This window comes from Culex pipiens, chromosome 3 (assembly GCF_016801865.2).
Source record: "Culex pipiens pallens isolate TS chromosome 3, TS_CPP_V2, whole genome shotgun sequence".
In the NCBI taxonomy this organism is placed as follows: Eukaryota; Metazoa; Arthropoda; class Insecta; order Diptera; family Culicidae; genus Culex; species Culex pipiens.
The window spans coordinates 135,985,922-136,009,216 of record NC_068939.1 but is presented as its reverse complement, the minus strand read 5'-3'; the positions used below and the strand labels follow the sequence as shown (position 1 = coordinate 136,009,216).

General features: G+C 34.9%; 1 protein-coding gene across 4 annotated transcripts in view; it reads left to right on the top strand.

The window, feature by feature from the left end:
- Window positions 1-23,295, top strand: part of LOC120413774 (serine/threonine-protein kinase Pak) — a 108,932-nt gene that overhangs the window by 66,367 nt on the left and 19,270 nt on the right. For 3 of the 4 annotated variants that reach the window (XM_052709350.1, XM_039574713.2, XM_052709351.1), the window contains 2 exons: window positions 4,307-4,478; window positions 16,138-16,466. In XM_052709350.1, coding sequence (XP_052565310.1) covers window positions 4,307-4,478; window positions 16,138-16,466 — 501 coding nt within the window. The remainder of the gene's footprint in view (window positions 1-4,306; window positions 4,479-16,137; window positions 16,467-23,295) is intronic. The other variant, XM_039574715.2, reaches the window with a different exon arrangement.

Here is a 23,295-nt window from a genome sequence, read left to right as displayed (position 1 = left end):
GTAGTATAAAAAGTCAGATTCAAGAGAATGCATGCAAAATATGTCTTTTTTTCAATTTTTCAGCAAAATCCACGCTCCGTACAAAAAAGATTTCTTTTATATGGAAATTGTCCACGATGGGGGGGGGGGGGGAGTTGAGGTTTAAAAAAAGTGCCCTCGTGGATGGTCCCATTACAATTATAATAGTACCGAAAATTTGCAAAATATCAATAAATTTCTGGAAATATGTTTTAAAATATTTATACGGCCATTGATCGCATAAATGTCCCATATTTTCACCATTTTCACCGCTTTTGATTTATTGATGCAGTTTTGTTTTAAATCGTGTGCCCTTTCAGAAAAGCCTACAACATCCAATACTTTGTTCTAGAAATCAGAAGGAAATTCAGTTTTTTGTACAACAAAAACTTTAAAATAAAACTTTATAGAAACTTGAAATACACACACTAATAGTTTGCCTTATAAACTTTTGATTGAATAGAATATCTTCAAAAAAATAAGAAAAAAAAGCTCCAAAATTGCTATGACTTTTCATCAAAATTCAAAAAAAAATACACCGAATTATTTTGAAAAAAATTGTGAGTGTTATTTTAAAACTTTCAAAAATAGAACTTTTTCAAAAAATCATAAAATGTTTGCATGTTAAATAAAAAAAATCTCTTATCATGATACAGATTTTCTATGGAGACTTAAATTCGTGAACAATGTTTCATTCAAACCAAATGAATGAAAAATAGAATTGCTCGATATATGCGCCGATGCAAAGTTGGAAAGTTAGGAACATTCCCTTAATAACAATTACACTATTTCTATGGTTATTGGGACTTTTAAATTTCCTATAAAAAATAACACCGACCAACAAAATTTCTGCACAGACTCAACTCGAGGGGAAGCAAAAACTTCAAAAATTCCCAGAATCACGTGCATTTTGAATTTTTCAATAAGAGCAGTTCTCTAGGATTTCGGTCATTCGATTTTTTTTGTATTTTTTAATCCGACTGAAACTTTTTTGGTGCCTTCGGTATGCCCAAAGAAGCCATTTTGCATCATTAGTTTGTCCATATAATTTTCCATACAAATTCGGCAGCTGTCCATACAAAAATGATGTATGAAAATTCAAAAATCTGTATCTTTTGAAGGAATTTTTTGATCGATTTGGTGTCTTCGGCAAAGTTGTAGGTATGGATACGGACTACACTGGAAAAAAATAATACACGGTAAAAAAAATTTGGTGATTTTTTTATTTAACTTTTTATCACTAAAACTTGATTTACAAAAAAACACTATTTTTAATTTTTTTTATTTTTTGATATGTTTTAGAAGGCATAAAATGCCAACTTTTCAGAAATTTCCAGGTTGTGCAAAAAATCACTGACCGAGTTATGAATTTTTTAATCAATACTGATTTTTTCAAAAAATCGAAATTTTGGTCGTAAAAATTTTTCAACTTCATTTTTCGATGTAAAATCAAATTTGCAATCAAAAAGTACTTTACTGAAATTTTGATAAAGTGCACCGTTTTCAAGTTATAGCCATATTTAAGTGACTTTTTTTGAAAATAGTCGCAGTTTTTCATTTTTTTAAATTAGTGCACATGTTTGCCCAGTTTTGAAAAAAATATTTTTGAAAAGCTGAGAAAATTCTCTATATTTTGCTTATTTGGACTTTGTTGATACGACCTTTAGTTGCTGAGATATTGCAATGCAAAGGTTTAAAAACAGGAAAATTGATGTTTTCTAAGTTTCACCCAAACAACCCACCATTTTCTATCGTCAATATCTCAGCAACTAATGGTCCGATTTTCAATGTTAATATATGAAACATTTGTGAAATTTTCCGATCTCTTCGAAAAAAATATTTTTGGAATTTTCAAATCAAGACTAACATTTCACAAAGGCCAAACATTCAATATTACGCCCTTTTAAAATGTTTGTCTTGATTTGAAAATTCCAAAAATATTTTTTTCGAAAAGATCGGAAAATTTCACAATTGTTTCATATATTAACATTGAAAATCGGACCATTAGTTGCTGAGATATTGACGATAGAAAATGGTGGGTTGTTTGGGTGAAACTTAGAAAACATCAATTTTCCTGTTTTTAAACCTTTGCATTGCAATATCTCAGCAACTAAAGGTCGTATCAACATAGTCCGAATAAGCAAAATATAGAGAATTTTCTCAGCTTTTCAAAAATATTTTTTTCAAAACTGGGCAAACATGTGCACTAATTTAAAAAAATGAAAAACTGCGACTATTTTCAAAAAAGTCACTTAAATATGGCTATAACTTGAAAACGGTGCACTTTATCAAAATTTTAGTAAAGTACTTTTTGATTGCAAATTTGATTTTACATCGAAAAATGAAGTTGAAAAATTTTTACGACCAAAATTTCGATTTTTTGAAAAAATCAGTATTGATTAAAAAATTCATAACTCGGTCAGTGATTTTTTGCACAACCTGGAAATTTCTGAAAAGTTGGCATTTTATGTCTTCTAAAACATATCAAAAAATAAAAAAAATTAAAAATAGTGTTTTTTTGTAAATCAAGTTTTAGTGATAAAAAGTTAAATAAAAAAATCACCAAATTTTTTTTTACCGTGTATTATTTTTTCCAGTGTAGTCCGTATCCATACCTACAACTTTGCCGAAGACACCAAATCGATCAAAAAATTCCTTCAAAAGATACAGATTTTTGAATTTTCATACATCATTTTTGTATGGACAGCTGCCGAATTTGTATGGAAAATTATATGGACAAACTAATGATGCAAAATGGCTTCTTTGGGCATACCGAAGGCACCAAAAAAGTTTCAGCCGGATTAAAAAATACAAAAATTAAAATTGAAGAAAAAAGACCGATTTCGTAGAGAATTGCTCATAATAGTTTGTCTGGACCGAATGGTTTTTTCTCAAAAGTTCATTTACAAAATTCAAAATATTTTTAAACGGGTCTAAACATGCTGAATATGATTATTTATGCAGAAAAATGCAATTTAGATTGTTTTCAGCTGATTAGACTTCTATTTTCATTAAATTTTGAAGATTTTAGGAAAAAAAATCTTCTGATTTTTCGACCAATTTTTGAGGGGGGGGGGGGGGAGTGACATTACTTTCGTTCTATATTTTCGTATATGTTTCGAGTAGAAAAATGTATTCGTCCAAATTACGTTCGCGCATTTTAATTCCCTTCAAAGTATCCTTCCCCGTCGTGGGAACCAATTTTTCCCGCGCTCTAGGAAATCACTCCAGTTCAGTCAATCGCCGGCTCAAACCGTTTCACGCCTTCAACCAAGTCGCTTGACATTAGCGAGTACTCAAACAAAACTCTTCAAGCATTTCCCGCTCAAAACGAAAACGAAACTATTGGCACTACGCCCCCCGGGGCATGGCCTTCCTCTAACGTGGGATTTCTGCTCCAGCGCCTCTGACGAGACAGGAGAAACCCGCTCAAAGTCGCTGCTGGAATAAGTCGGGAAGCGTTGTTGGTATACTCTACTCAGCAATTGGTCATTGTAGTGTTACTATGGCGCAGGTTGATTTAAGATGTAAAGAAAATAAAATAAAATTTTTCGCACGTCATACAAAAATTACAAACTTCTCTCAAAACATCACATGCGACAAACTGCCACAACGCCGACTGTCGCAGTCCGCTGAACCGAAATCATATCTCTTATTACCGATTCGGTTGCTTCAGGAGAAATAAATACAACAACAACAGAAAGAAAGAGAAAAAAAAACAGCTGAACAACAGTCTGCAAAATTCATCAAAACGGCTTGGCGGTGCACAAAAATCTGCGCTCACGTCGAACTGAACTGCGGCCATGCTTCAGCGATTACTTTAGTCGTTCATGCCCCAGTCAACCTCAACTGGCTCGCTCGCTTGGCTTAGTGCAACCGACTAAATTAAAGAGTCGCTAGTTTTTGTTTGCGTTTTAATCGGAAAGGAATATAAAACTGCTGCCACACTGATTTATTCGCGGAAAGTGGTCCTTTTTGTCGAATTTATCGCCTCACAGCTAGTAAATCTTTTTTTCGCCTTTGTTCCATATGCATTGCTGTAAATGTTTCACTCAAGTGTTGGCACAACATTGGTTCAATGCATCCAGGTTTGTTTCATCGTAGCTACTGTTTCTGTTTTATCGCTTCTCAAATTATTGCTTTATCGTTTAACCTTCTTTTTGTTTCCATAAACATCACCTCGTCTGATTGTTATTCGACCCTCAATAGAGAGGTTAAGAATCCTTCACCAAAACAAAAACACAGAACCTAAATGAAAACCCCTTTCTTTTTTTGTTACATTTTCCAGGGCATGCCAGAGCAATGGGCGCTCATGCTGAAGAACTCCAACATTAGCAAGCAGGAGCAGAAGAAGAACCCGCAGGCGGTGCTGGACGTGCTCAATTGGTTCGACAACAGCAGCAAGCAGCGGCCCAGTTCCAAGTATATGACCCACGGTCTGCACACCACCACACACTCTGGTGAGTACCGCACTTAGAAAGGGTTATTTTCGGGATCATCGCCTACATTCTTGGATATCCCAACTTCCCTTCCAAATCCAACTCATAATCTCACAATCATTAAATTAGAAATTTTTAATTATTAAATCAGTTTTTAAAAGGCAATTAACTCAACGTTTAATATGTATTAAAGGATTTTGAACATTTGATGCCAATTTTTAGCCTGCCAAATTTTGAATTGATGATGATGATGATGATGGTCCCACCTCTTACCCCTACAAAGGTTTGAGCTTGACGAGTTATCGTTATGATATTTTATTTGAACATTTAAATCAGTATTGCAAAAAAACGACCTGATTTTTAAAGCAAATATAAATTACTTAAATTTTAAAGCAAATACAAATATAAATCATGTGGTCATACTGAGCAATTTACTTGTACATTCGTTTTAGAATTTCGTCAATATATAATTATATGAAGTCAAACTTAAAATACTAATTTAATGTGCGAGCAACACCGTCTTTTGAACTCTGCTATTGTCGTTGACTGTTTAATTTGACTGGGCATCGAGTTAAATATATTTACACCCTTATAAAACAATGAATTTTGTGCAGCTCCAAACAAAAAGTTTCGAGTGCGTGGAGCATCTGCATTTCTTGTGAAATGATCATGAAGATCACTACCTCGTAAAATTCGATCGCATAAATATCTAGGCAACAAGCCATTAATTAATTTAAACACAAAAATCATAGTGGAAAAAATATTCTTTGCTTCACAGATAGCCATTGCAGAGCATCTAACATCTATGTCGAAGAAGTAAATCTATTACATTTTAAAATTAAACGCATTATTTTATTTTGCAGGCGTTGAAGCCTAGATAACTGTGTTTCATTCGCCAAAAATATTATCGATGAACAAAAGTCTAAGTGTGGTGAGATTATAGATTTATAAAGTTGAATTTTGCTCTGAAAGTTAAGGTCATGTTTTAGCCGATACATAATTCCATACTTTTTTGCAATTTTCTTAATTGTATTATCAATATGAATATTAAATTTTAAGTTTTCGTCAACAGTAACCCCTAGATATTGTTTTGAATTAACCCGATCTATTTGCTCCCCATCAATTGCAATTTGTGCATCATGTATGTTTTGATATCTTGATGAAATAATCATGTATTTTGTTTTATTTATATTTAATTTCAACTGCTTGAATTTCAACCATTTGGAAAGAGCATCTAAATCTTCGTTCAAGTGCAATACAGCGTCGACTGGATTTTTTGCTGCTACAAAAATAACAGTATCATCCGCAAAAAGATTAATGTCACAATGTCTCTAAACAAGTTTCATATCATTAATATACATTATAAACAAAATGGGCCCTAAGACACTTCCCTGAGGAACACCGAAGTTGTTTTGCCTAGTTTCTGATATAGCATCATTAAAAATTGTACGTTGAGTTCTCAAATTTAAATAGTTTTTAAACCATTTGAAAGCTGCACCCCCGATACCAAAATTTCGGAGTGTCTTCAATAATAAGGGCCTGGAAATTGTCTCAAATGCCCGTTTCAAGTCCAAAAATACTGACGATTTTTTCGAAAACATTATTTTCAAAATTTTCGAATCAAGACTAACATTTCAAAAGGGCCAAACATTCAATATTACGCTCTTTTAAAATGTTAGCCATGATCTGAAAATTTTGAAAATAATGATTTCGAAAAGATCGGAAAATTTCACAAATGTTTCATAAATTAGCATTGAAAATCGGACCATTAGTTGCTGAGATTTCGACATTAGAAAATGGTGGGCTGTTTGGGTGAGACTTAGAAAACTTCAATTTTCCTGTTTTTAAACCTATACATTGCAATATCTCAGCAACAAAAGGTCGTATCAACAAAGTCCGAATAAGCAAAGTATAGAGAATTTTCTCAGCTTCTAAAAAATATTTTTTTCCAAAAGTGTGCAAACATGTGCACTAATTTAAAAAAATTAAAAACTACAACTATTTTAAAAAAAAAGTCACCTAAATATGGATTTAACTTGAAAACGGTGCACTTTATCAAAATTTTACTAAAGTACTTTTTGAGTGCAAATTTGATTACATCGAAAAATGAAGTTGAAAAAATTTTGCGACCAATATTTCAATTGATTAAAAAATTCATAACTCGGTCAATGATTTTTTGCACAACCTGGAAATTTCTGAAAAGTTGGCATTTTATGTCCTCTAAAACATATCAAAAAATTAAAAAAAAATGAAAATAGTGTTATTTTGCAAATCAAGTTTTAGTGATAAAAAGTTAAATAAAAAAATCACCAAATTTTTTTCACCGTGTATCATTTTTTTCCAGTGTAGTCCGTATCCATACCTACAACTTTGCCAAAGACACCAAATCGATCAAAAAATTCCTTCAAAAGATACAGATTTTTGAATTTTCATACATCATTTTTATATGGACGGCTGCGAAATTTGTATGGAAAATTATATGGACAAACTAATGATGCAAAATGGCTTCTTTGGGCATACCGAAGGCTCCAAAAAAGTTTAAGTCGGATTAAAAAATACAAAAAAAATCGAATGACCGAAATCCTAGAGAACTGCTCATATAGAATTTTTTCAGCATTTTTATTTTAAAAACCGATGTAACTCCACAAGGATTGGACTAAGGATTGATTTTAAACCCAGAAAAATGCATTTTGAATTGTTTTAAGTCGATTAGACCGATATGTTCATTTGAATTTTGAAGTTTTTTAAAAAAAAAATGATTTTTCAGGTCCGGTTTTGAAGGGGGGGGGGGGGGGGGGGGGAAGCGAAATAAACTTTGAAAATTATTTGCAACGGCCTAATTTTATCCTGAATTTTCTATTGGATCGATAACAATTTAACTCGAAAAAATATTGTTTTTTTTTTTGTTAGAAAATTCCTATGATCTGCAAAGAAAAAAAAATTCTTCCAAATATTTTTTTTTGTCTATGCATACATATTTTGGAGATTGATTATTGCAAAACAAGTGGACTACTTTTCTACACTTTTTTCATTCAATCAAATTGTTATAAAATGCGTTTTACACCCGTACGGTTGATTTACAAACATGTGCTAAAAAAAAGATTTGACAAAAAATTAAGGTACTGTTGAAAATTAACTAAAATTCGAATGATCCTAAACGCAGAAGAATGTATTTTAAATTGATTTCAAAATATATTTGCATCGGCCTAAGGTTTCATCGACGACGGTTCCACAGTTCATGCAAATTCTGAAATTTAAAAAAAATCCGGCAAAATTGCAGTGTTTTTAACTAAAAAAAATCAAGTGAATTTTGGATAATCGAATTATTTACACATGAGCAACTCTCGACGAAATCGGCCGATTTCGACCATTTTTTTTTATTTGACTTAAACTTTGTGGGGGCCTTTCCTATGACCAAATAAGCTATTTTGCGTTATTGGTTCACCCATACAAGTCTCCATACAATTTTGGCTGCTGTCCATACAAAAATGGTATGTAAATATTCAAACAGCTGTAACTTTTCAGTGGACGTTTTACATTTTTCGCGCTGCCATTTTGTGAAAAATTCTAGAATTTGAAAAAAAAGTGCAATGTAGTGGAATTCGAAGACAAATTACGGGATGGCCATGAATACCAGCAACAGTGTCATTGAAAATACGGTTTCCGCGATTCGTCAGGGCGATTGCTATCCTAGAAGGTGCCTGGAACTGCGAGATCTCATCAATACCAGTGAGCTGTTGGATTTGGACCAAAGACCGAATGCTGAAGAAATTCATCAAGGCTTGCAGCTTGCATCAACACCCCAGCAGTATCTGTTCAGGCGAGATTTGTTTCTATGCTGGAAGCTGGATGACGCGTGGCGAATCGGTCGGAATGGACCAACCCCTGAAGTTTTTCTTATTTGGTGAGATCTTTCCTATATAAATATCAAAATACTCTTTCACTTATACTAACATTCATTCAGATCAATAAAGACAAACCACGCCAATTTGACTATATACGCGGTAGGGTGTCCCCTTAGTCGTTCGCTGTGAGTTGTGGATTGCCTGCTTCTCTAATGAAGGTTCGGCTGAGGGGGCATGCTTATTAATTTCTCGTCGCTCCATACCCTCAGTGACGTGATGGGAACAAGGGCGTCTATGCAAAGTGTCCCTACACCCGCTGCAAATTTCCGGCGCTTGGGGAGGGATGAGGGAAACCATTTTATTTTATGCGCCGGTATTTGTAGCACTAAAATTCGTGCAAAAAACTTATGCACGTGGGTGTACAGATTACGGAGTAAAAGATGATCGAATTGTTCACCTAGCGCTCACATGTGTTTCGGGACCAAGTTGCCTGCGGGTATGGGGATCATACATACATACATACATACATACATTCAAACAGTTGTAACTTTTGAGTGAATTTTCTGATCAATTTGGTGTCTTCGGCAAAGTTGTAGGTATTGTTGAGGACTTTTGAGGAAAAAATAGGTACACGGAAAAAAAATTTGCAGATTTTTTTATCAACATTTTTTTTACTAAAACTCAATTTCCCAAAATACGTATTTTTTGATTTTCGAGATTTTTTGATATGTTTTAGGGGACAAAAATCCGCAACTTTTGAGCCATAGAGAAACATGGTCAAAAAATCTGCCGCCGAGTTATAAATTTTTGAAAAAATAGTGATTTTTGGAAAAAAATTAAGTTTCATACAAAAACAAGTTTGACATTACTTTTTAATGCAAAATTGAATTTGCAATCGAAAAGTACTTTACAGATTTTTTGATAAAGGGCTCCGTTTTCAAGATATAGCCACCGAAAGTTTGATTTTAGCGAAATATTTGCAGTTTTTCAATTTTTAAAAATAGTGACCATGAGTGAACGATTCTAAAAATATTGTTTTTTTTTAGAAATTCAGAAAATTTGCTATAAAATTGTCTAAGAGACATTGAAGATTAGACCTCGGGTTGCTGAGATAGAGCCGCTTTAAAAAAAAGAAACACGAAAATTGAAGTTTTCTTAATTTCACCAAGATAACACACCATTTTCTAATGACGATATCTCAGCAACTAATGGTCCGATTATCAATGTTAACACATGAAACATTCGTGAAATATTCCGATCTTTTCGAAAAAAAATATTTTGAAAATTTTTAAATCAAGACTAACATTTTAAAAGGGCCAAACATTGAATATTACGCCCATTTAAAATGCTAGTCTTGATTTAAAGAATTTTTCATGTGTTAAAATTGAAAATCGGACCATTATTTACTGAGATATGGTCATTAGAAAATGGTGGGTTGTTTTGGTAAGATTAAGAAAACTTCAATTTTCGTGTTTCTTTTCCTGAAAGCGGTTGTATCTCAGCAACCCGAGGTCCAATCTTCAATGTCTCTTAGACAATTTTATAGCAAATTTTCTGAACTTTTCAAAAAAAATATTTTTAGAAACGTTCACTCATGGTCACTATTTTAAAAAATTGAAAAACTGCAAATATTTCGCTAAAATCAAACTTTCGGTGGCTATATCTTGAAAACGGAGCCCTTTATCAAAAAATCTGTAAAGTACTTTTCGATTGCAAATTTAATTTTGCATTAAAAAGTAATGTCAAACTTGTTTTTGCATGAAACTTAATTTTTTTTCCAAAAATCACTATTTTTTTCAAAAATTCATAACTCGGTGGCAGATTTTTTGACCATGTTTCTCTATGGCTCAAAAGTTGCAGATTTTTGTCCCCTAAAACATATAAAAAAATCTCGAAAATCAAAAAATACGTATTTTGGGAAATTGAGTTTAAGTGAAAAAAAAAGTTGATTAAAAAATCTGCATTTTTTTCCGTGTACCTATTTTTTTCTCAAAAGTCCTCAACAATACCCACAACTTTGCCGGAGACACCAAATTGATCAGAAAATTCACTCAAAAGTTACAGCTGTTTGAATATTTACATACCATTTTTGTATGGACAGCAGCCAAAATTGTATGGAGACTTGTATGGATGAACCAATCAAACAAAATAGTTTATTTGGTCATAGGGAAGGCCCCCACAAAGTTTGAGCCAAATCTAAAAATACAAATAAAATCCATTGCCGGTTTTGGTAGAGAATTGCTCACATTTTATGTATTCTTCAACTTTATTTTATTCTAAGACAAATACTTTTTTATTTTATTCTAATTTAAGTACAGTACTTGTTCGGTAACTGGACTGAGATCGTAGACCAGTTACCGAATGCTGGCCGCTAACTGGACTGCAAATAAAAATAAAACTACCTCTGAAATATTTTCAAAACATAACCTTTTAATATCCTTTAAATAAGACATGAAATTTCATGAAAACTTAAAAATAAATTATGTTTTAAGATATTTTTTTTCGCGTTCACTGACTCCTCATGCTGCTTCGTTATTTGTTTTTTTATTTGTCTGCTTTTTAACTGGGCTTTATTGAACTAGGGGAACGGCATCTAATTCCAGCGTGCCTCTAATGTTGGCAGGTCAGAACTTTGACATTCAATTAAAGCTAATTAAAGGCGTTTTCAACTGAAATCGAGTGATAAATAGCTCAATGAGAAGGGAGCAAGTAAGTTTCTATCAAAAGATTTGCAAAAATAGTTGCTAAATAGTGAAAATCAGCAAATTGGATGGAGTTAGGAGCGAGTGCTTAACCTGCCAAACATACGAGAATTTCCCCTAGATATCGAACGCCCAGTTCAAAAGCAGATTTGTTTTATGTAACTATATTTTCTCGAAGAGCTTACAGCTATCAATTTAACGATTTTACCACCACTTAACCTCCAAATACATTTTCTAAAACAAAATCAAAGGTCAATCCTTGAGGGAGTGCGCTGATGATTTCTAAGTTTATGACAGCTCAGCACTAATTAGCAGTTGAGCTGTTGTTTCCGGAACATTTGTATGAAGCAGTTATTAGTTTCTCTACCTTTTATTGAATGAGGTAAAAGATAGTTTTCATCCATCCACCAGACAAACGGATGAGTGAACCCCAACCGTATACATGTTGTGATAACACAACTAATTAGGCGTTTTTAAGCTGAACACATGGCAAACGATTAAGCTGCAACGAAAGGAGGTTAATGTTCTTCAGTTTTGGGCACCATGTTACGTTATCTGCACCTGTCACCATTATGGTCACACCCCTTTTTTGGCCAAGTCCACCAACCGGCAATCAATCTTTTCCCACGCGACGACATAACCGAACTTTTTAGGCGACGAACCACCCCACAACCTTAAGGGTTTACCCGCGGAAGAGATTAACTTTCGATTAGCTAATCCATGAAGGTGTTGCAGGGGCCTTTGAGGTTAGGAGACAATGTCATATCGCTTGCTTCATTCAGTTGAAGTTTAGAAGCAATTTTTCTTTCGCAACAATGTGAAGACCACACAAAAAAACGATCATTGGAGCATGAAGAGTGAGTGTGTGTGTTTGTGCAGTTCCGCAGACGTGATCCCGCCGCCCAGTCTGGCGTTGAAGGCCCAGGTTCCCACCACTCGACAGTGCTCAATCATGCGTCCGCTTGGGCGCGAGTTCAAGCTCAAGCTCAGCATGCAATATTTTCGATTTTTTTTAGTTTCAAACGCGGTTAAAGGTCACTGTGTTTTCTTTTATTACCTCATTTTGAACAGCTTAACTGGTAGAAATCTCACCATGAATGAAGAGCCCTTCAACGAAATGGAAAAGGCGGGTTATATATATGTTTTGCTGAGATTTGATCAGCCCTGCGAGGATGACTAACTTTTTCATTAACCACCCGCGCACATCCCGTGGAGCAGGGTTTGGTTTGACGGCCTCTTCATCGGAATCGGAAAACACTTTCACTCTTCGAAGAAGAGCGAAGAAGTAAAGGGCTTTGTTCGATGATGGTACAATAACGTAAGCGATTAGAGCAGAAAACATAAAACATAATATCTCATCAAATGAAAAGGTTAATATGATTAACTTTGAGTTATTAAAGGGAAAAAATTACATAAAAAGGGTGAGAGCCCTGTAATATTTTGAAAATTAAAAGCTTAGATTAAAAAAAAAAACAATCAGATATCTGTTTTATCTGAACAATTTCGCCTCAAAAAAGTATATAATAATCAGTTACCACGTTGGACTCAGACAAACTTGAAACTAGCACTTACGTAGCTATACACTCAAACCCCGATGGTTTGACACCAACTGTTGTCAAACGAACGGGGTCACTTTTTAGTTTGACACCCCTTTTACACGAAGTTCACAAACACTATCAAACGTTTGTTTTGACAGTGTGCGTGAGTGCCGTGTAAAAAGCGACAGTTCGTCACTTTTTAGTTTGACTTTTACCAACCAACGGGGTACAAACTAAAAAAGTGTCAAACGAAAAAGTGACCAACCACCGGGGGTTGAGTGTATCTCAGAACAGGGTTCTGAGGCAATTTGTTCAGAAAAACATAACTGTATAATTTGGAATCTTGGTTTTAACCCTCAACAACCCAACCTCGCCTCTAGGCGGGCTTCGATCTAAAAATTCGCCAAAAATCCGTTTTTCAACGAATTTTTCATCTTTAAAAAGCATTGGAAAAAAGACCTCTTAGATTGTAAAAAAATGACTGTCTGGTAGCTAGACCTGTTTCAAGTTATTTTTCCAATGTTTTAAAAAATGTCGGAATTTCGGGATTTATCCTCTCCGTCCGCACACAGTACCATTTTACTGCCGAATCGTGCTCTTTACCCTCTCGTATGCCGATGCCCAGTTCTGGGTGCAGGGAAATTTTAAATTTATTGAAAATCGTTCTGATCTTGGCTCAGAATAATATGTTGCTACAAACCAGTATAGGACAGCGCCTTTAATGGTAAAAATAAGTGTGAAGATCAACTAATACCTTGACCGATGTAGAAAATCATACAACTATAAGTAAATGTTTATTTTTTTCTTATTTTCTACACCCATTTCCGCTTATATATTTTACCACTAGCGTGCCCAGATCCTCAAGAAAGGTGGGGCAACAATATGAGCGTTTTGAAAATTTCGTCGTTTATGGACACCCCCTTAGCAATTTTAGAACAAATTTCTAAGGATAGTGGGGCAACTGCCCCATGTTGCCCCCCCCCCCCCTGTGCACGCTAGTGTATTTTACCCTGTAACAACTGTTGTTTCATCGGTGCTCCATAATTCCTATACTTCAAATTGTAATTTCTTATTCATTGACGTACTTCTTCTGAAATAATACCAATTTTTCTTTAAAAACTTTACCTGAATTGTAAAAAAAACTATTTTCATGAAGTTAGATCTTTTCTCAGATGCTTCAGAAATTAACCCTATAACGCCCATGGTTGCATCAGAGCACCACTATATTTTCACTTCAAATTTAAATATCTCGAAAACTATCGAATAAATTGCACTAATTTCTTTTGCTCAGTGTTATTTATTACGTTTACTGATTCCAATTCAAATTTCATCCAATTTGGCCAGTAAAAAATACCAATGTAAAACTAAATAAATCTAGATTTCCTTCTGGGTGGGAAAGGTGATATTAAATAAATTTAACGTCAAATTCGTTAAATCGTCTGATTAATTCCATATGAACTTAACAATAATTTGAATTGAACAAGAGTATGATGAGTAATTTCATTTATTATTTTGAGAATATTTTCAATAAATTGGGTCCAAAAAGTTGAGAAAATGTATACTTCCGCTTGAAATTCTGGAATTCCCAGAAAATTGGACGCTCTACCCCGTATAAGGGCCATTCCAGGTCAACTGAGTACACTTTTGGACTCGGCCTTCACTGATTTGGACCAAACTTGGAGGGAACGTTCATCTATCGATAGTGAACAGAAATCCCAAGTTTGGTGCTGATTGGATCATCCCTCTATTTTTGGCACCGCCCTCTTTTTTGACGATTTTCTAAAAAACTTTTTTTCTTTTAATCATAACATTGCAAATACTTTAGCAAAAGACTTTCTACAGGTTGCAATTTATAGAAAATTGTCCAAGGAATTCGATAAAAACATAATTTTAACCCTTAAATGCCCACTAATATTATATTTTCAAGTTTTAAGTATTAAAATTCTGTTTTGACCAATTTCTTATATTTTTATTTGTTTTATTATATCACCATCCCCGGGCAATTTTACATAATAATCAATGTAGACCTCAAACTATAATGAACTATTGGCAAGATATAGTGATTTTACTGAAAAAAGTTGGATTCAGGGATGGTATTTTCTCGTTTCCTCGCCGATGGCGAGGGCTTTAAGATATCGTCCCTCGCTCAAATCATCAATTTTTCGGCGTTCTCCCAAAACTGCATCAAGAGAGCGAAGCGAAAACGACGCCGATGAAATAGCGAGCAACGAACAAACCGATGCGTAAGACGGAAAAAAATCTCTCACACAGCCAGTCCCCTCGCTCAAAAAGCAAGAGAAAGAGCAATCGTGAAATTCTCTCGCCCGTAAGCCCTGTAGAATTGCGTTCATTTGTGTGCGTGAGCTCTAGTGTATGTATACAGCAATTTCGTGTGCGTGCCTCTCCGGTTGGAACGATAGTTCCATCGGAGCCAGCGAGAGGCTATTTCTCGTCGATGTGCTGGGCTTTCGATATTCGCGATAGCAAGCCGACCATCACTCGGCTGCGAAAGAGAAGAGAAATTTTAAGAGACGAGGAACGCACCGAAATATGCATCAATGATAGTGCGATGGTGATGGTTTACCTACCCTGGTTGGATTTTACGCAGCACTTGGAAGTACATGGTGTACTTTTCAACAAAAAGGGATGAATCCCGCATAGTTCGGTTTTTATATGTGAGAAACTTATTTAGAATTTGAATTCATAGGACAGAGTGCAGCGCAAAATCAAACTTTTTTCGGTAAAATTGCTGTATCTCGCCAAAAGTTCATTTTAGTTTGAGGTCTACATTGGTTATTATGTAAAATTGTCCGGGGAACACGATGGTGATAAAATAAAACAAATAAAAATATAAGGAATTGATCAATACAGAATTTTAAAACTTAAAACATAAAAAATATAATATTTGTGGACATTTAAGGGTTCAAATTTTATTTTTATCGAATTTCTTGGACAATTTTCTATAAAATACAACCTGTAGAATGTCTTTTGCTCAAATAGTTGCAAAGTTATAATTAAAAGAAAAGAAAGTTTTTTAGAACATCTTCAAAAAAGAGGGCGGTGCCAAAAATAGAGGAATGATCCAATCAGCACCAAACTTGGATTTCTGTTAACTATCGATAGATGAACGTTCCCTCCAAGTTTGGTCCAAATCGCTGCGGTCGAGTCCAAAAATGTACTCAGTTGACCTGGAATGAGCCATAAACTAGAAAATAATGTAAAAAACATAATAAAAAAATACAAACCGGGCAAAATTTCTCCCAAATTTCAAGCTCATATTTTTGAAATTTTGATCATAATTTAGAGTTTTGCTCACTTACCATCACTGTAAAATCTTCTTATTAGTCGTCATAGGCTTAGTAAAATTTCACGCTGAAAATTTGAATGTTCACGGAGACCATAATTCCAAAACAACTTGATGTTCAAAGAATCTGCATCTTTTAAACTTACAAAAAATAGGCATTTTCTTAATTAAGCTCGATCACCATATGACCGGTTCCCTTTCCTTCCTCACTCGTCACACACACACACGTATCATTACATCCTTACATACATGCACATTATACGCGCCAATTAATGCCTCTAATCTGTCCAGCATCGTCCATAGGTTCGTCGCTGAGCCGGGTCAGCAGCAGCAGCCCGAGCAGCACCCCGACCGACTCGGAATCGCACGGCGGTGGCGTCGGCGGCCAGGTACATCTGTCCAGTTCGCACTCGCAGGCGTACAGCTTAGGACCGCTGTCCTCGCACCACAACTCGGCCGGCGACCACGACAGCGACGAACTCGGCGGCATCAGCAGCAGCGGGGGCAGCATCGGCACCGGAAGTGGTGGTGGTGGCGGTGGCGGCGGCATCGGCGGCACCAACAATGGCGGAGTCATCCCGCCGCTCATCGCGAGCCGACCCGAGCGGACCAAGTCCATCGTGAGTAGAGCCAACACTTGTTGTTTGGAGCATTTCTTCGCTGATAATTTTTGAGTTGACTTTGCGTGAAAATAAAACACAGCTTCGGCTTCTCCGTGAGGATCTAGTCGCTCCCGTCTCTCCCCTAAAGGAGGGTAATCCAGTTTATGACCTTACCCGTCATCAATGCTTGAAAAATGCAAATTTTTCGAATCTTCACACTAACATGGCAAGAAAAAAACTTTCTTCTCTAATCTTATTCCTTAAACCCAAATTTTCTTCAAGCCCACGTTCTCCAAATTTCGACCTTGGTAGAGCGTCTGGGCGGAAGGAGGAAGATCAGAAAAAAGAGTAATCATAAAGGTACACGAAGCGACGAGCGAAAATAAACAGTAAAATTAGGCAGGCAACCTCGTAAAGCGGCACGTCTCACAGATCGACAAAGTTTATTGAATTGCCCACCACCAGTCGCCCTCGGAGAGGTCGTAAACGGGGTGGGGACCCTCTTGAAAGGCCGGCCTTTTTTTCCTAGTTCGGTTTGGGTGGGCCGGCCCGGGTGAAGTTGAGGCGCCTCACATCGACGTCGAATTGGATGGGGTTCCAAATTACGGTGTTGGTAAATTGAAGTGTTGCGATATTAGGTGTTGAAGGTTAGGATTACTTCAAGTGTGGATTAAAACACATTCTTGAAAGTTTAGTACAGAACAAAGCATTACAGCCCTGACTCGATTATCCAAAGGCATCGGAACAATTTCAGTTCGGATAATCGAATCACGAAATTTTTATTTGTCATATTTTTGATTGCTGACCTCCAAACTACTCTAAAGTGATTTAGAATATTTAAATCCAAGATGGCGGCCATGAAATATTGAAAAAAAATGCATTTTGTAATTTTTAAGGCAATCAACTATTCCAATTTTACTTAAATGGGGTCGCATAATTCGAATTTGATGTTAAAAGCAAGAAAATTAAAAAAAAACTCGATTTTTTTAGTTGTTCGTTGTTCGATTATCCGAAGTCCCATACAATCCATCGGATAATCGAACTTTGGATAATCGAGTCTGGACTGTATGTGATATGGACATTGGACATCACACATCGATGCTCGTGTGCTCTCTTGCTCTTGTACTAAACTTGCTGGGATTCCTATCTTGATAGAACAAGAAAGCACACGGGAGCACATATTAAAACACCCACTCAAAACACTTTTGTAATATAGTGTGGAAAACAATAAAAAGATATCTTTTCTAATGACCGTGAAATTAGTAGAAACTACATCCTGTCGATATATTTTTCATATTTCATAAAATGTAACACCCTGTTACTTCTTAATAAATTTACACCTTTTTTGTAGGGGAAAGTGGGGAGACTTGATCCCCGGGGTCAAGTCAGCATGAAGGTAAAAAAAGCTTTGTTTTAGAACAGGGGTGCTCAAAGTTTTTGGATGCCGGGCCAAATTTTTAGCTCAAATGAGCTTGCGGGCCATATGTACAAAATTTGTTTTTATATAGTGAAAAAAAAAACGATTTATAAATTTAAAAGACTAAAAAATACCTTTATTCTTAAAATTTCCCTTTTTAACATTTTCGTAATTGCTATTATTTTTTAACGGAAAATGACAGTTTTCCTTCAGTTTTGTTGATATTATTATTGTTTTCGGTATTTGAAAAAAGGTATTTAGTTGTATGTACTTGTGTTTTCATTGAAATTTAAAGTTTTTTTTTCTGTATTTTGAAAATGGAAACATCAAATTGGAACAATTTATATTAAAGCATAATTTTATCTTTAAATTGACTGTAACAAATTAAAAGTTGTTGGAACATTTAAAAAAAAGATTTTGTTCCTCAAGTCTGGCCATGGTCGAGGAGAGGCAAAAAAATAAAAGAAATACATAAAATTGATTGATGCCAGGATATTCAATATTTCAATGAAAAAAATGTTGAAAAATGAAAACAAAACACATTTTGATTTGCAACCATAATTTTTAAAATATGTAAGATTCGACGAAAAAAAAAACATTTTAGCGAAAAACACTTTTTGTTGTTCATTCAGAGTTCACTAAAATTCAGAGCTTTTTTCAATAAACCCTAAGCAACCGTTTTATTCCTCAGATTTCAAAATTTAGTCTGGCTGAATGAGATGGTAGTCAATCAGATTCGTTATCCAACTGTCATGAGTTCGAATCCCAAGGTGGAATTTTTCTAAGTGCAAAGTGAGTTTGAGGCCCAGTTTATTGGTCATAATAACTTTTAAATTAATATGGAATACTTATATTTTTGCTTTTATTACAGTTTTATACCTTAGTCAAATTTGAAAGTTTCATATACATTTCCAAAATGTTTGAGCATTTTGACAATATTCACTAGTTTCACTCACATTGAAACGTGTGAAAATGTTTTTATTAGAAAGATTTTTGAACAACATATTTGTATCGTAAAATAAGAACAAAAAAGAATCAATTATTATTTTTATATTAACAAAAACAAACAATAAAGCTAAGCATTAAAATTTTAAAATATAGTTTCATTTAAAAAAATAAAATCATTTTACAAATGGTCAACCGCCATTTAACTTGATCATTCAAAATGAGTCCGCGGGCCACAAAATATCACCTCGCGGGCCACGTTTGGCCCGCGGGCCATACTTTGGTCACCCCTGTTTTAGAAAGTTGTGCGAAATTGGCTCAAACTCATTGTAGAAAATTAAGAAAAAAAATAAAAAAAGTTGGATTGAGTTACACATATTTTCTAAAAAGTGCTGCAAAAAACCTTCAAGAAATCTTTTTTCTTTGTTATGATATGTTTAGAAAACACTTAAAATTTATTCAAAAAAAATATTGTTTATACATGAATTGTTTAATAAACTCATCAACTACAAAACCTTTGCGCATTTGACGATAAATGTATTTCATACTATTCTTACAGCCAATTGTTTAAAAAAGTGCGTTTAGGGAGAATTGACCCCGGCATTTTTACAGTTACTGGTTTCAGCCTCAAGCTTATTTAATAGGCTTGGTTTTTCGTAACATCATGATTCGAATTCCCGGACGCTTAAAAACCCGGACACCTCTTGTTTTATCAGTTTTTTTGGATATAAGTTCGCATCATTATTGTCAAAGCTGTGTTATCTGATGAATCCTAAAATCAACTTTCATTTCAAATATGTATGGACGCTGTAGCCAATACTAAAACAATTAAATTAAATTAAAAAATGGGTTTACCAAAACTGTGCAACATTTCGCTGAAATATTTCATAGACGTTCGAAGCACCGGGAAGGCAAAGCAAAAATGTATAGTTCTGATTTCCTTGAATTCTGGCAAATTTTTATACAAAACATCGATTGTTTTAATGTTAACAGCTTATTTGAGACCTAAAGACTGCTAACTCACTAAAATTAAAGGTCAAATTTGTGCGATTCATAAGCAAAATCGAGTGTCCGGGATTCGAATAAGCTTTTATCAGTGTCCGGGATTCGAAGCACAACAAGTCATTTTAATTTTGAAATTCTCATGACAAATGGTTAGAAAAGACATAGTTTGCATGCATTGTCTTAAAATTTACTATTTGTACTACATCCAGATGATATTTCTACATTTCCAACTTATTACATGAATTTTTGTCAGCTGTAACAAAAATTATATGCTACTAAGTGTCCGGATTTCGAATCTTGACGTTACATGTTTTCCTTTTGTATAGTTGTACAAGACTTCAAGCAGTTTGAATCATTTTTTTTTTTTTTTTGTAAACATGCTCAATTTTGGTCTAAGCAGAATATTTTAAGTTTTTAAATGTTTTACATACTTAACTTGTTATATTTTGAACACAAACGTACAGGTTTTATGTAAAATTGCTGTAACTTATATAAAAATAAGACTTTGAATGAATAAGAAACATTTTGCTTAAGATTTCTTCAAAATTTTGAAAGGGTGATCAAGTTACCCCTAACATTTTGAAAATGCCGGTTTAAAATATTTTTTTAAAACACTTGGCATGATTCGAAAAGTTCATCTGACGAAATACCCTTATCAGTTAAACAAAGTTGAATGTTCAAGCTTTCAATCCATGCAAAAAGTTTATAGTTTTGTGAAAAATTGACAGAGTTATGTGCGATACAAAAAAAAGGGGATCAAGTCTTCCCACACTTCCCTAAATATTTTTTATTCAAAATAGAGCGTCCAAATTCCCGGGAAAAGAAATATTGGCGCTTCTTTTGTTTCAAGTATCATGTGACAAAGGTATGTGGGGTAAAACGAGCATTCGAGTTTGAGGTTAAGAACCAAAAAAAACAAAATCTTAAAATTGTTCGAAATTTCTAACATTTTGAGGAAATCCAATTCTATTGGATGCATTTGTAAGGTGTTTTGAAACGACTCTGAGACCTCAAACTAGTGTGAAATTACCCGAGATAATCGTACTATTTGCCGTTTTAGAAATGTAGGTTATGATTATATATGCCGATTTTTTTTTATGGATGAGTATATTCCACGAGCAAAGTCCCGCCCGTGTGGATCAATCGGACCGCGCACTGGACTCACGTAGTCGCCGGCTCGAATCCCGCGGCGGGCGCTCTAAAATTCTTTGTGTAAATATGGGTATTCGACGCCGTTGCTCCGTGCCATACTTTCATACACTTAGGAGCCCAGGGCGGCGAAGTCCTTGTAGATAAAAGGAAGACACTAGTGGTTGGTACTCGCAATGGTGGCCGACAGCTATAAAGTCATCTACGTTTAATTCACGAAATAATATATTTTTGTAACGATGCACACTAATTTAGTAGTTTCCAAAATATGGAAAAACTCTATGTTTAACACCCAAAATTAAAGAACGAGGGGATAGTCCTCACTAGGGTTAGTGAAATATCACGATTTCGCGGACAGCGTGAAATCCACGAAATTTGTCTTTTTCCGCGAAATCCCGTGAAATTTTATGTTTGCGTGAAAATGTAACGATTTTACTCAAAATATTGTATCAAACTCAAATAGGAATAAAAATAATCGTAAGAACTACTGTAGAATCAAGCGAGTGAATAACCTTGTTCAATTACTAATATAGGAAGCAAATCAGTGAAAACTTTTAGCTTTATAAGTCGAATATTTAAAAAAAAGCAGTTCAACAAATGATGATACGCATGCTTACCAGATGGAACTTTTTTGAAAATAAGGAGATTGATTTTTGTGTCAAGTTAAAATTTGTTGAGGAATTTTTTAAGTTTATTGAAGAATGATATTTAATGAAGCTAAAAAGTAGTTTTTGTGATTTAAACATAAGATTTTCAGAGTTACTTTAACATTTTTCACGTTCCGTGAAATTTGCGTGAAATTTGGTGTTTTGAAATTGAGGTCCCCGTGAAATTTTCTATTTTCCAGCGTTAAAAATCACTAAGCCTAGTCCTCACGAAAAGAAACGTGAGGAAAGTTCTATTTTGCGAGAGTATATTCCTCTCGCGTGTTCATTCGTTCATTGGAACAATTGTCAAAGCCATTTTTTAACATTAAAGTTATTTTATTCATACATTTTCAAGTATTGTTTAAGTACTTTAAAACACTCACTTTTTTTAATTTTATAAATTGGCTTACTAAAAATTTAGTCTACTTATACATATCAATATAAAGTTTGTCAAACTAATTTTCCTGTGAAATCCTAATCATAACCAACAACATAATCAAAGAAACTAATTCGTTCAGAATAAAATCCTTCTTCAGATACAGATATTCTACACCTAGAACTGGACATCGGCATACGAGAGGATAAAGAGAACGATTCGGTAGTAAAATGATACTGTGTGCAGACTGAGAGGATAAATCCCGAAATTACCGAGAGTACTTTACTCATGGGTTGGTGGCTAAGTGGCTGTCATTTGTCCATATAAGCCTCTCAATAGGATGAACTGTTCCAATGAACGAATGAACACGCGAGAGGACTATACTCTCGCAAAATAGCACTTTCCTCACGTTTCTTTTCGTATGGACTATCCCCTCGTTCTTTAACTTTGGGTGTATGGTGACTTGAATGTAAGGGACCATCCATAAACCACGTGGACACTTTTTTGGGAATCTGTTACCCCCCCCCCCCCCCCGTGGACAATTGTCCATACAAAAAAAAACTTTTTTGTATGGATCGTGGACAATCGCCATACCCCCCCCCCCCCCCTAAAGTGTCCACGTGGTTTATGGATGGTCCCTAAAGAAAAAAAAACGAAGTTGACTTTATAGCTGTCGGCCACCATTGTTAGCCCTTTGCTCCTAAGTGTTTGAGTACGGCACGGAGCGACGGCGCTGGATACCCATATTTACACTTAGATTTTTTAGAGCGCCCGCCGCGGGTTTCGAACCAGCAACTTCTGGATTGTGAGTCCAGTGCGCGGTCCGATTGATCCACACGGGCGGAACAGAATGCATAGACAAAGTTTAATAAAAAAATGCTATGAGGGTAATTCTCCGCCAACTCACACAGCAGTTGCCCCGACCCCTCTTCGATTTGCGTGAAACTTTGTCCTAAGGGGTAACTTTTGTCCCTGATCACGAATCCGTTTTTTGATATCTCGTGACGGAGGGGCGGTACGACCCCTTCCATTTTTGAACATGCGAAAAAAGAGGTGTTTTTCAAAAATTTGCAGCCTGAAACGGTGATGAGATAGAAATCTGGTGTCAAAGGGACTTTTATGTAAAATTAGACGCCCAATTTGATGGCGTACTCAGAATTCCGAAAAAACGTATTTTTCATCGAAAAAAACACTAAAAAAGTTTTAAAAATTCTCCCATTTTCCGTTACTCGACTGTAAAAAATTTTGGAACATGTCATTTTATGGGAAATTTAATGTACTTTTCGAATCTACATTGTCCCAGAAGGG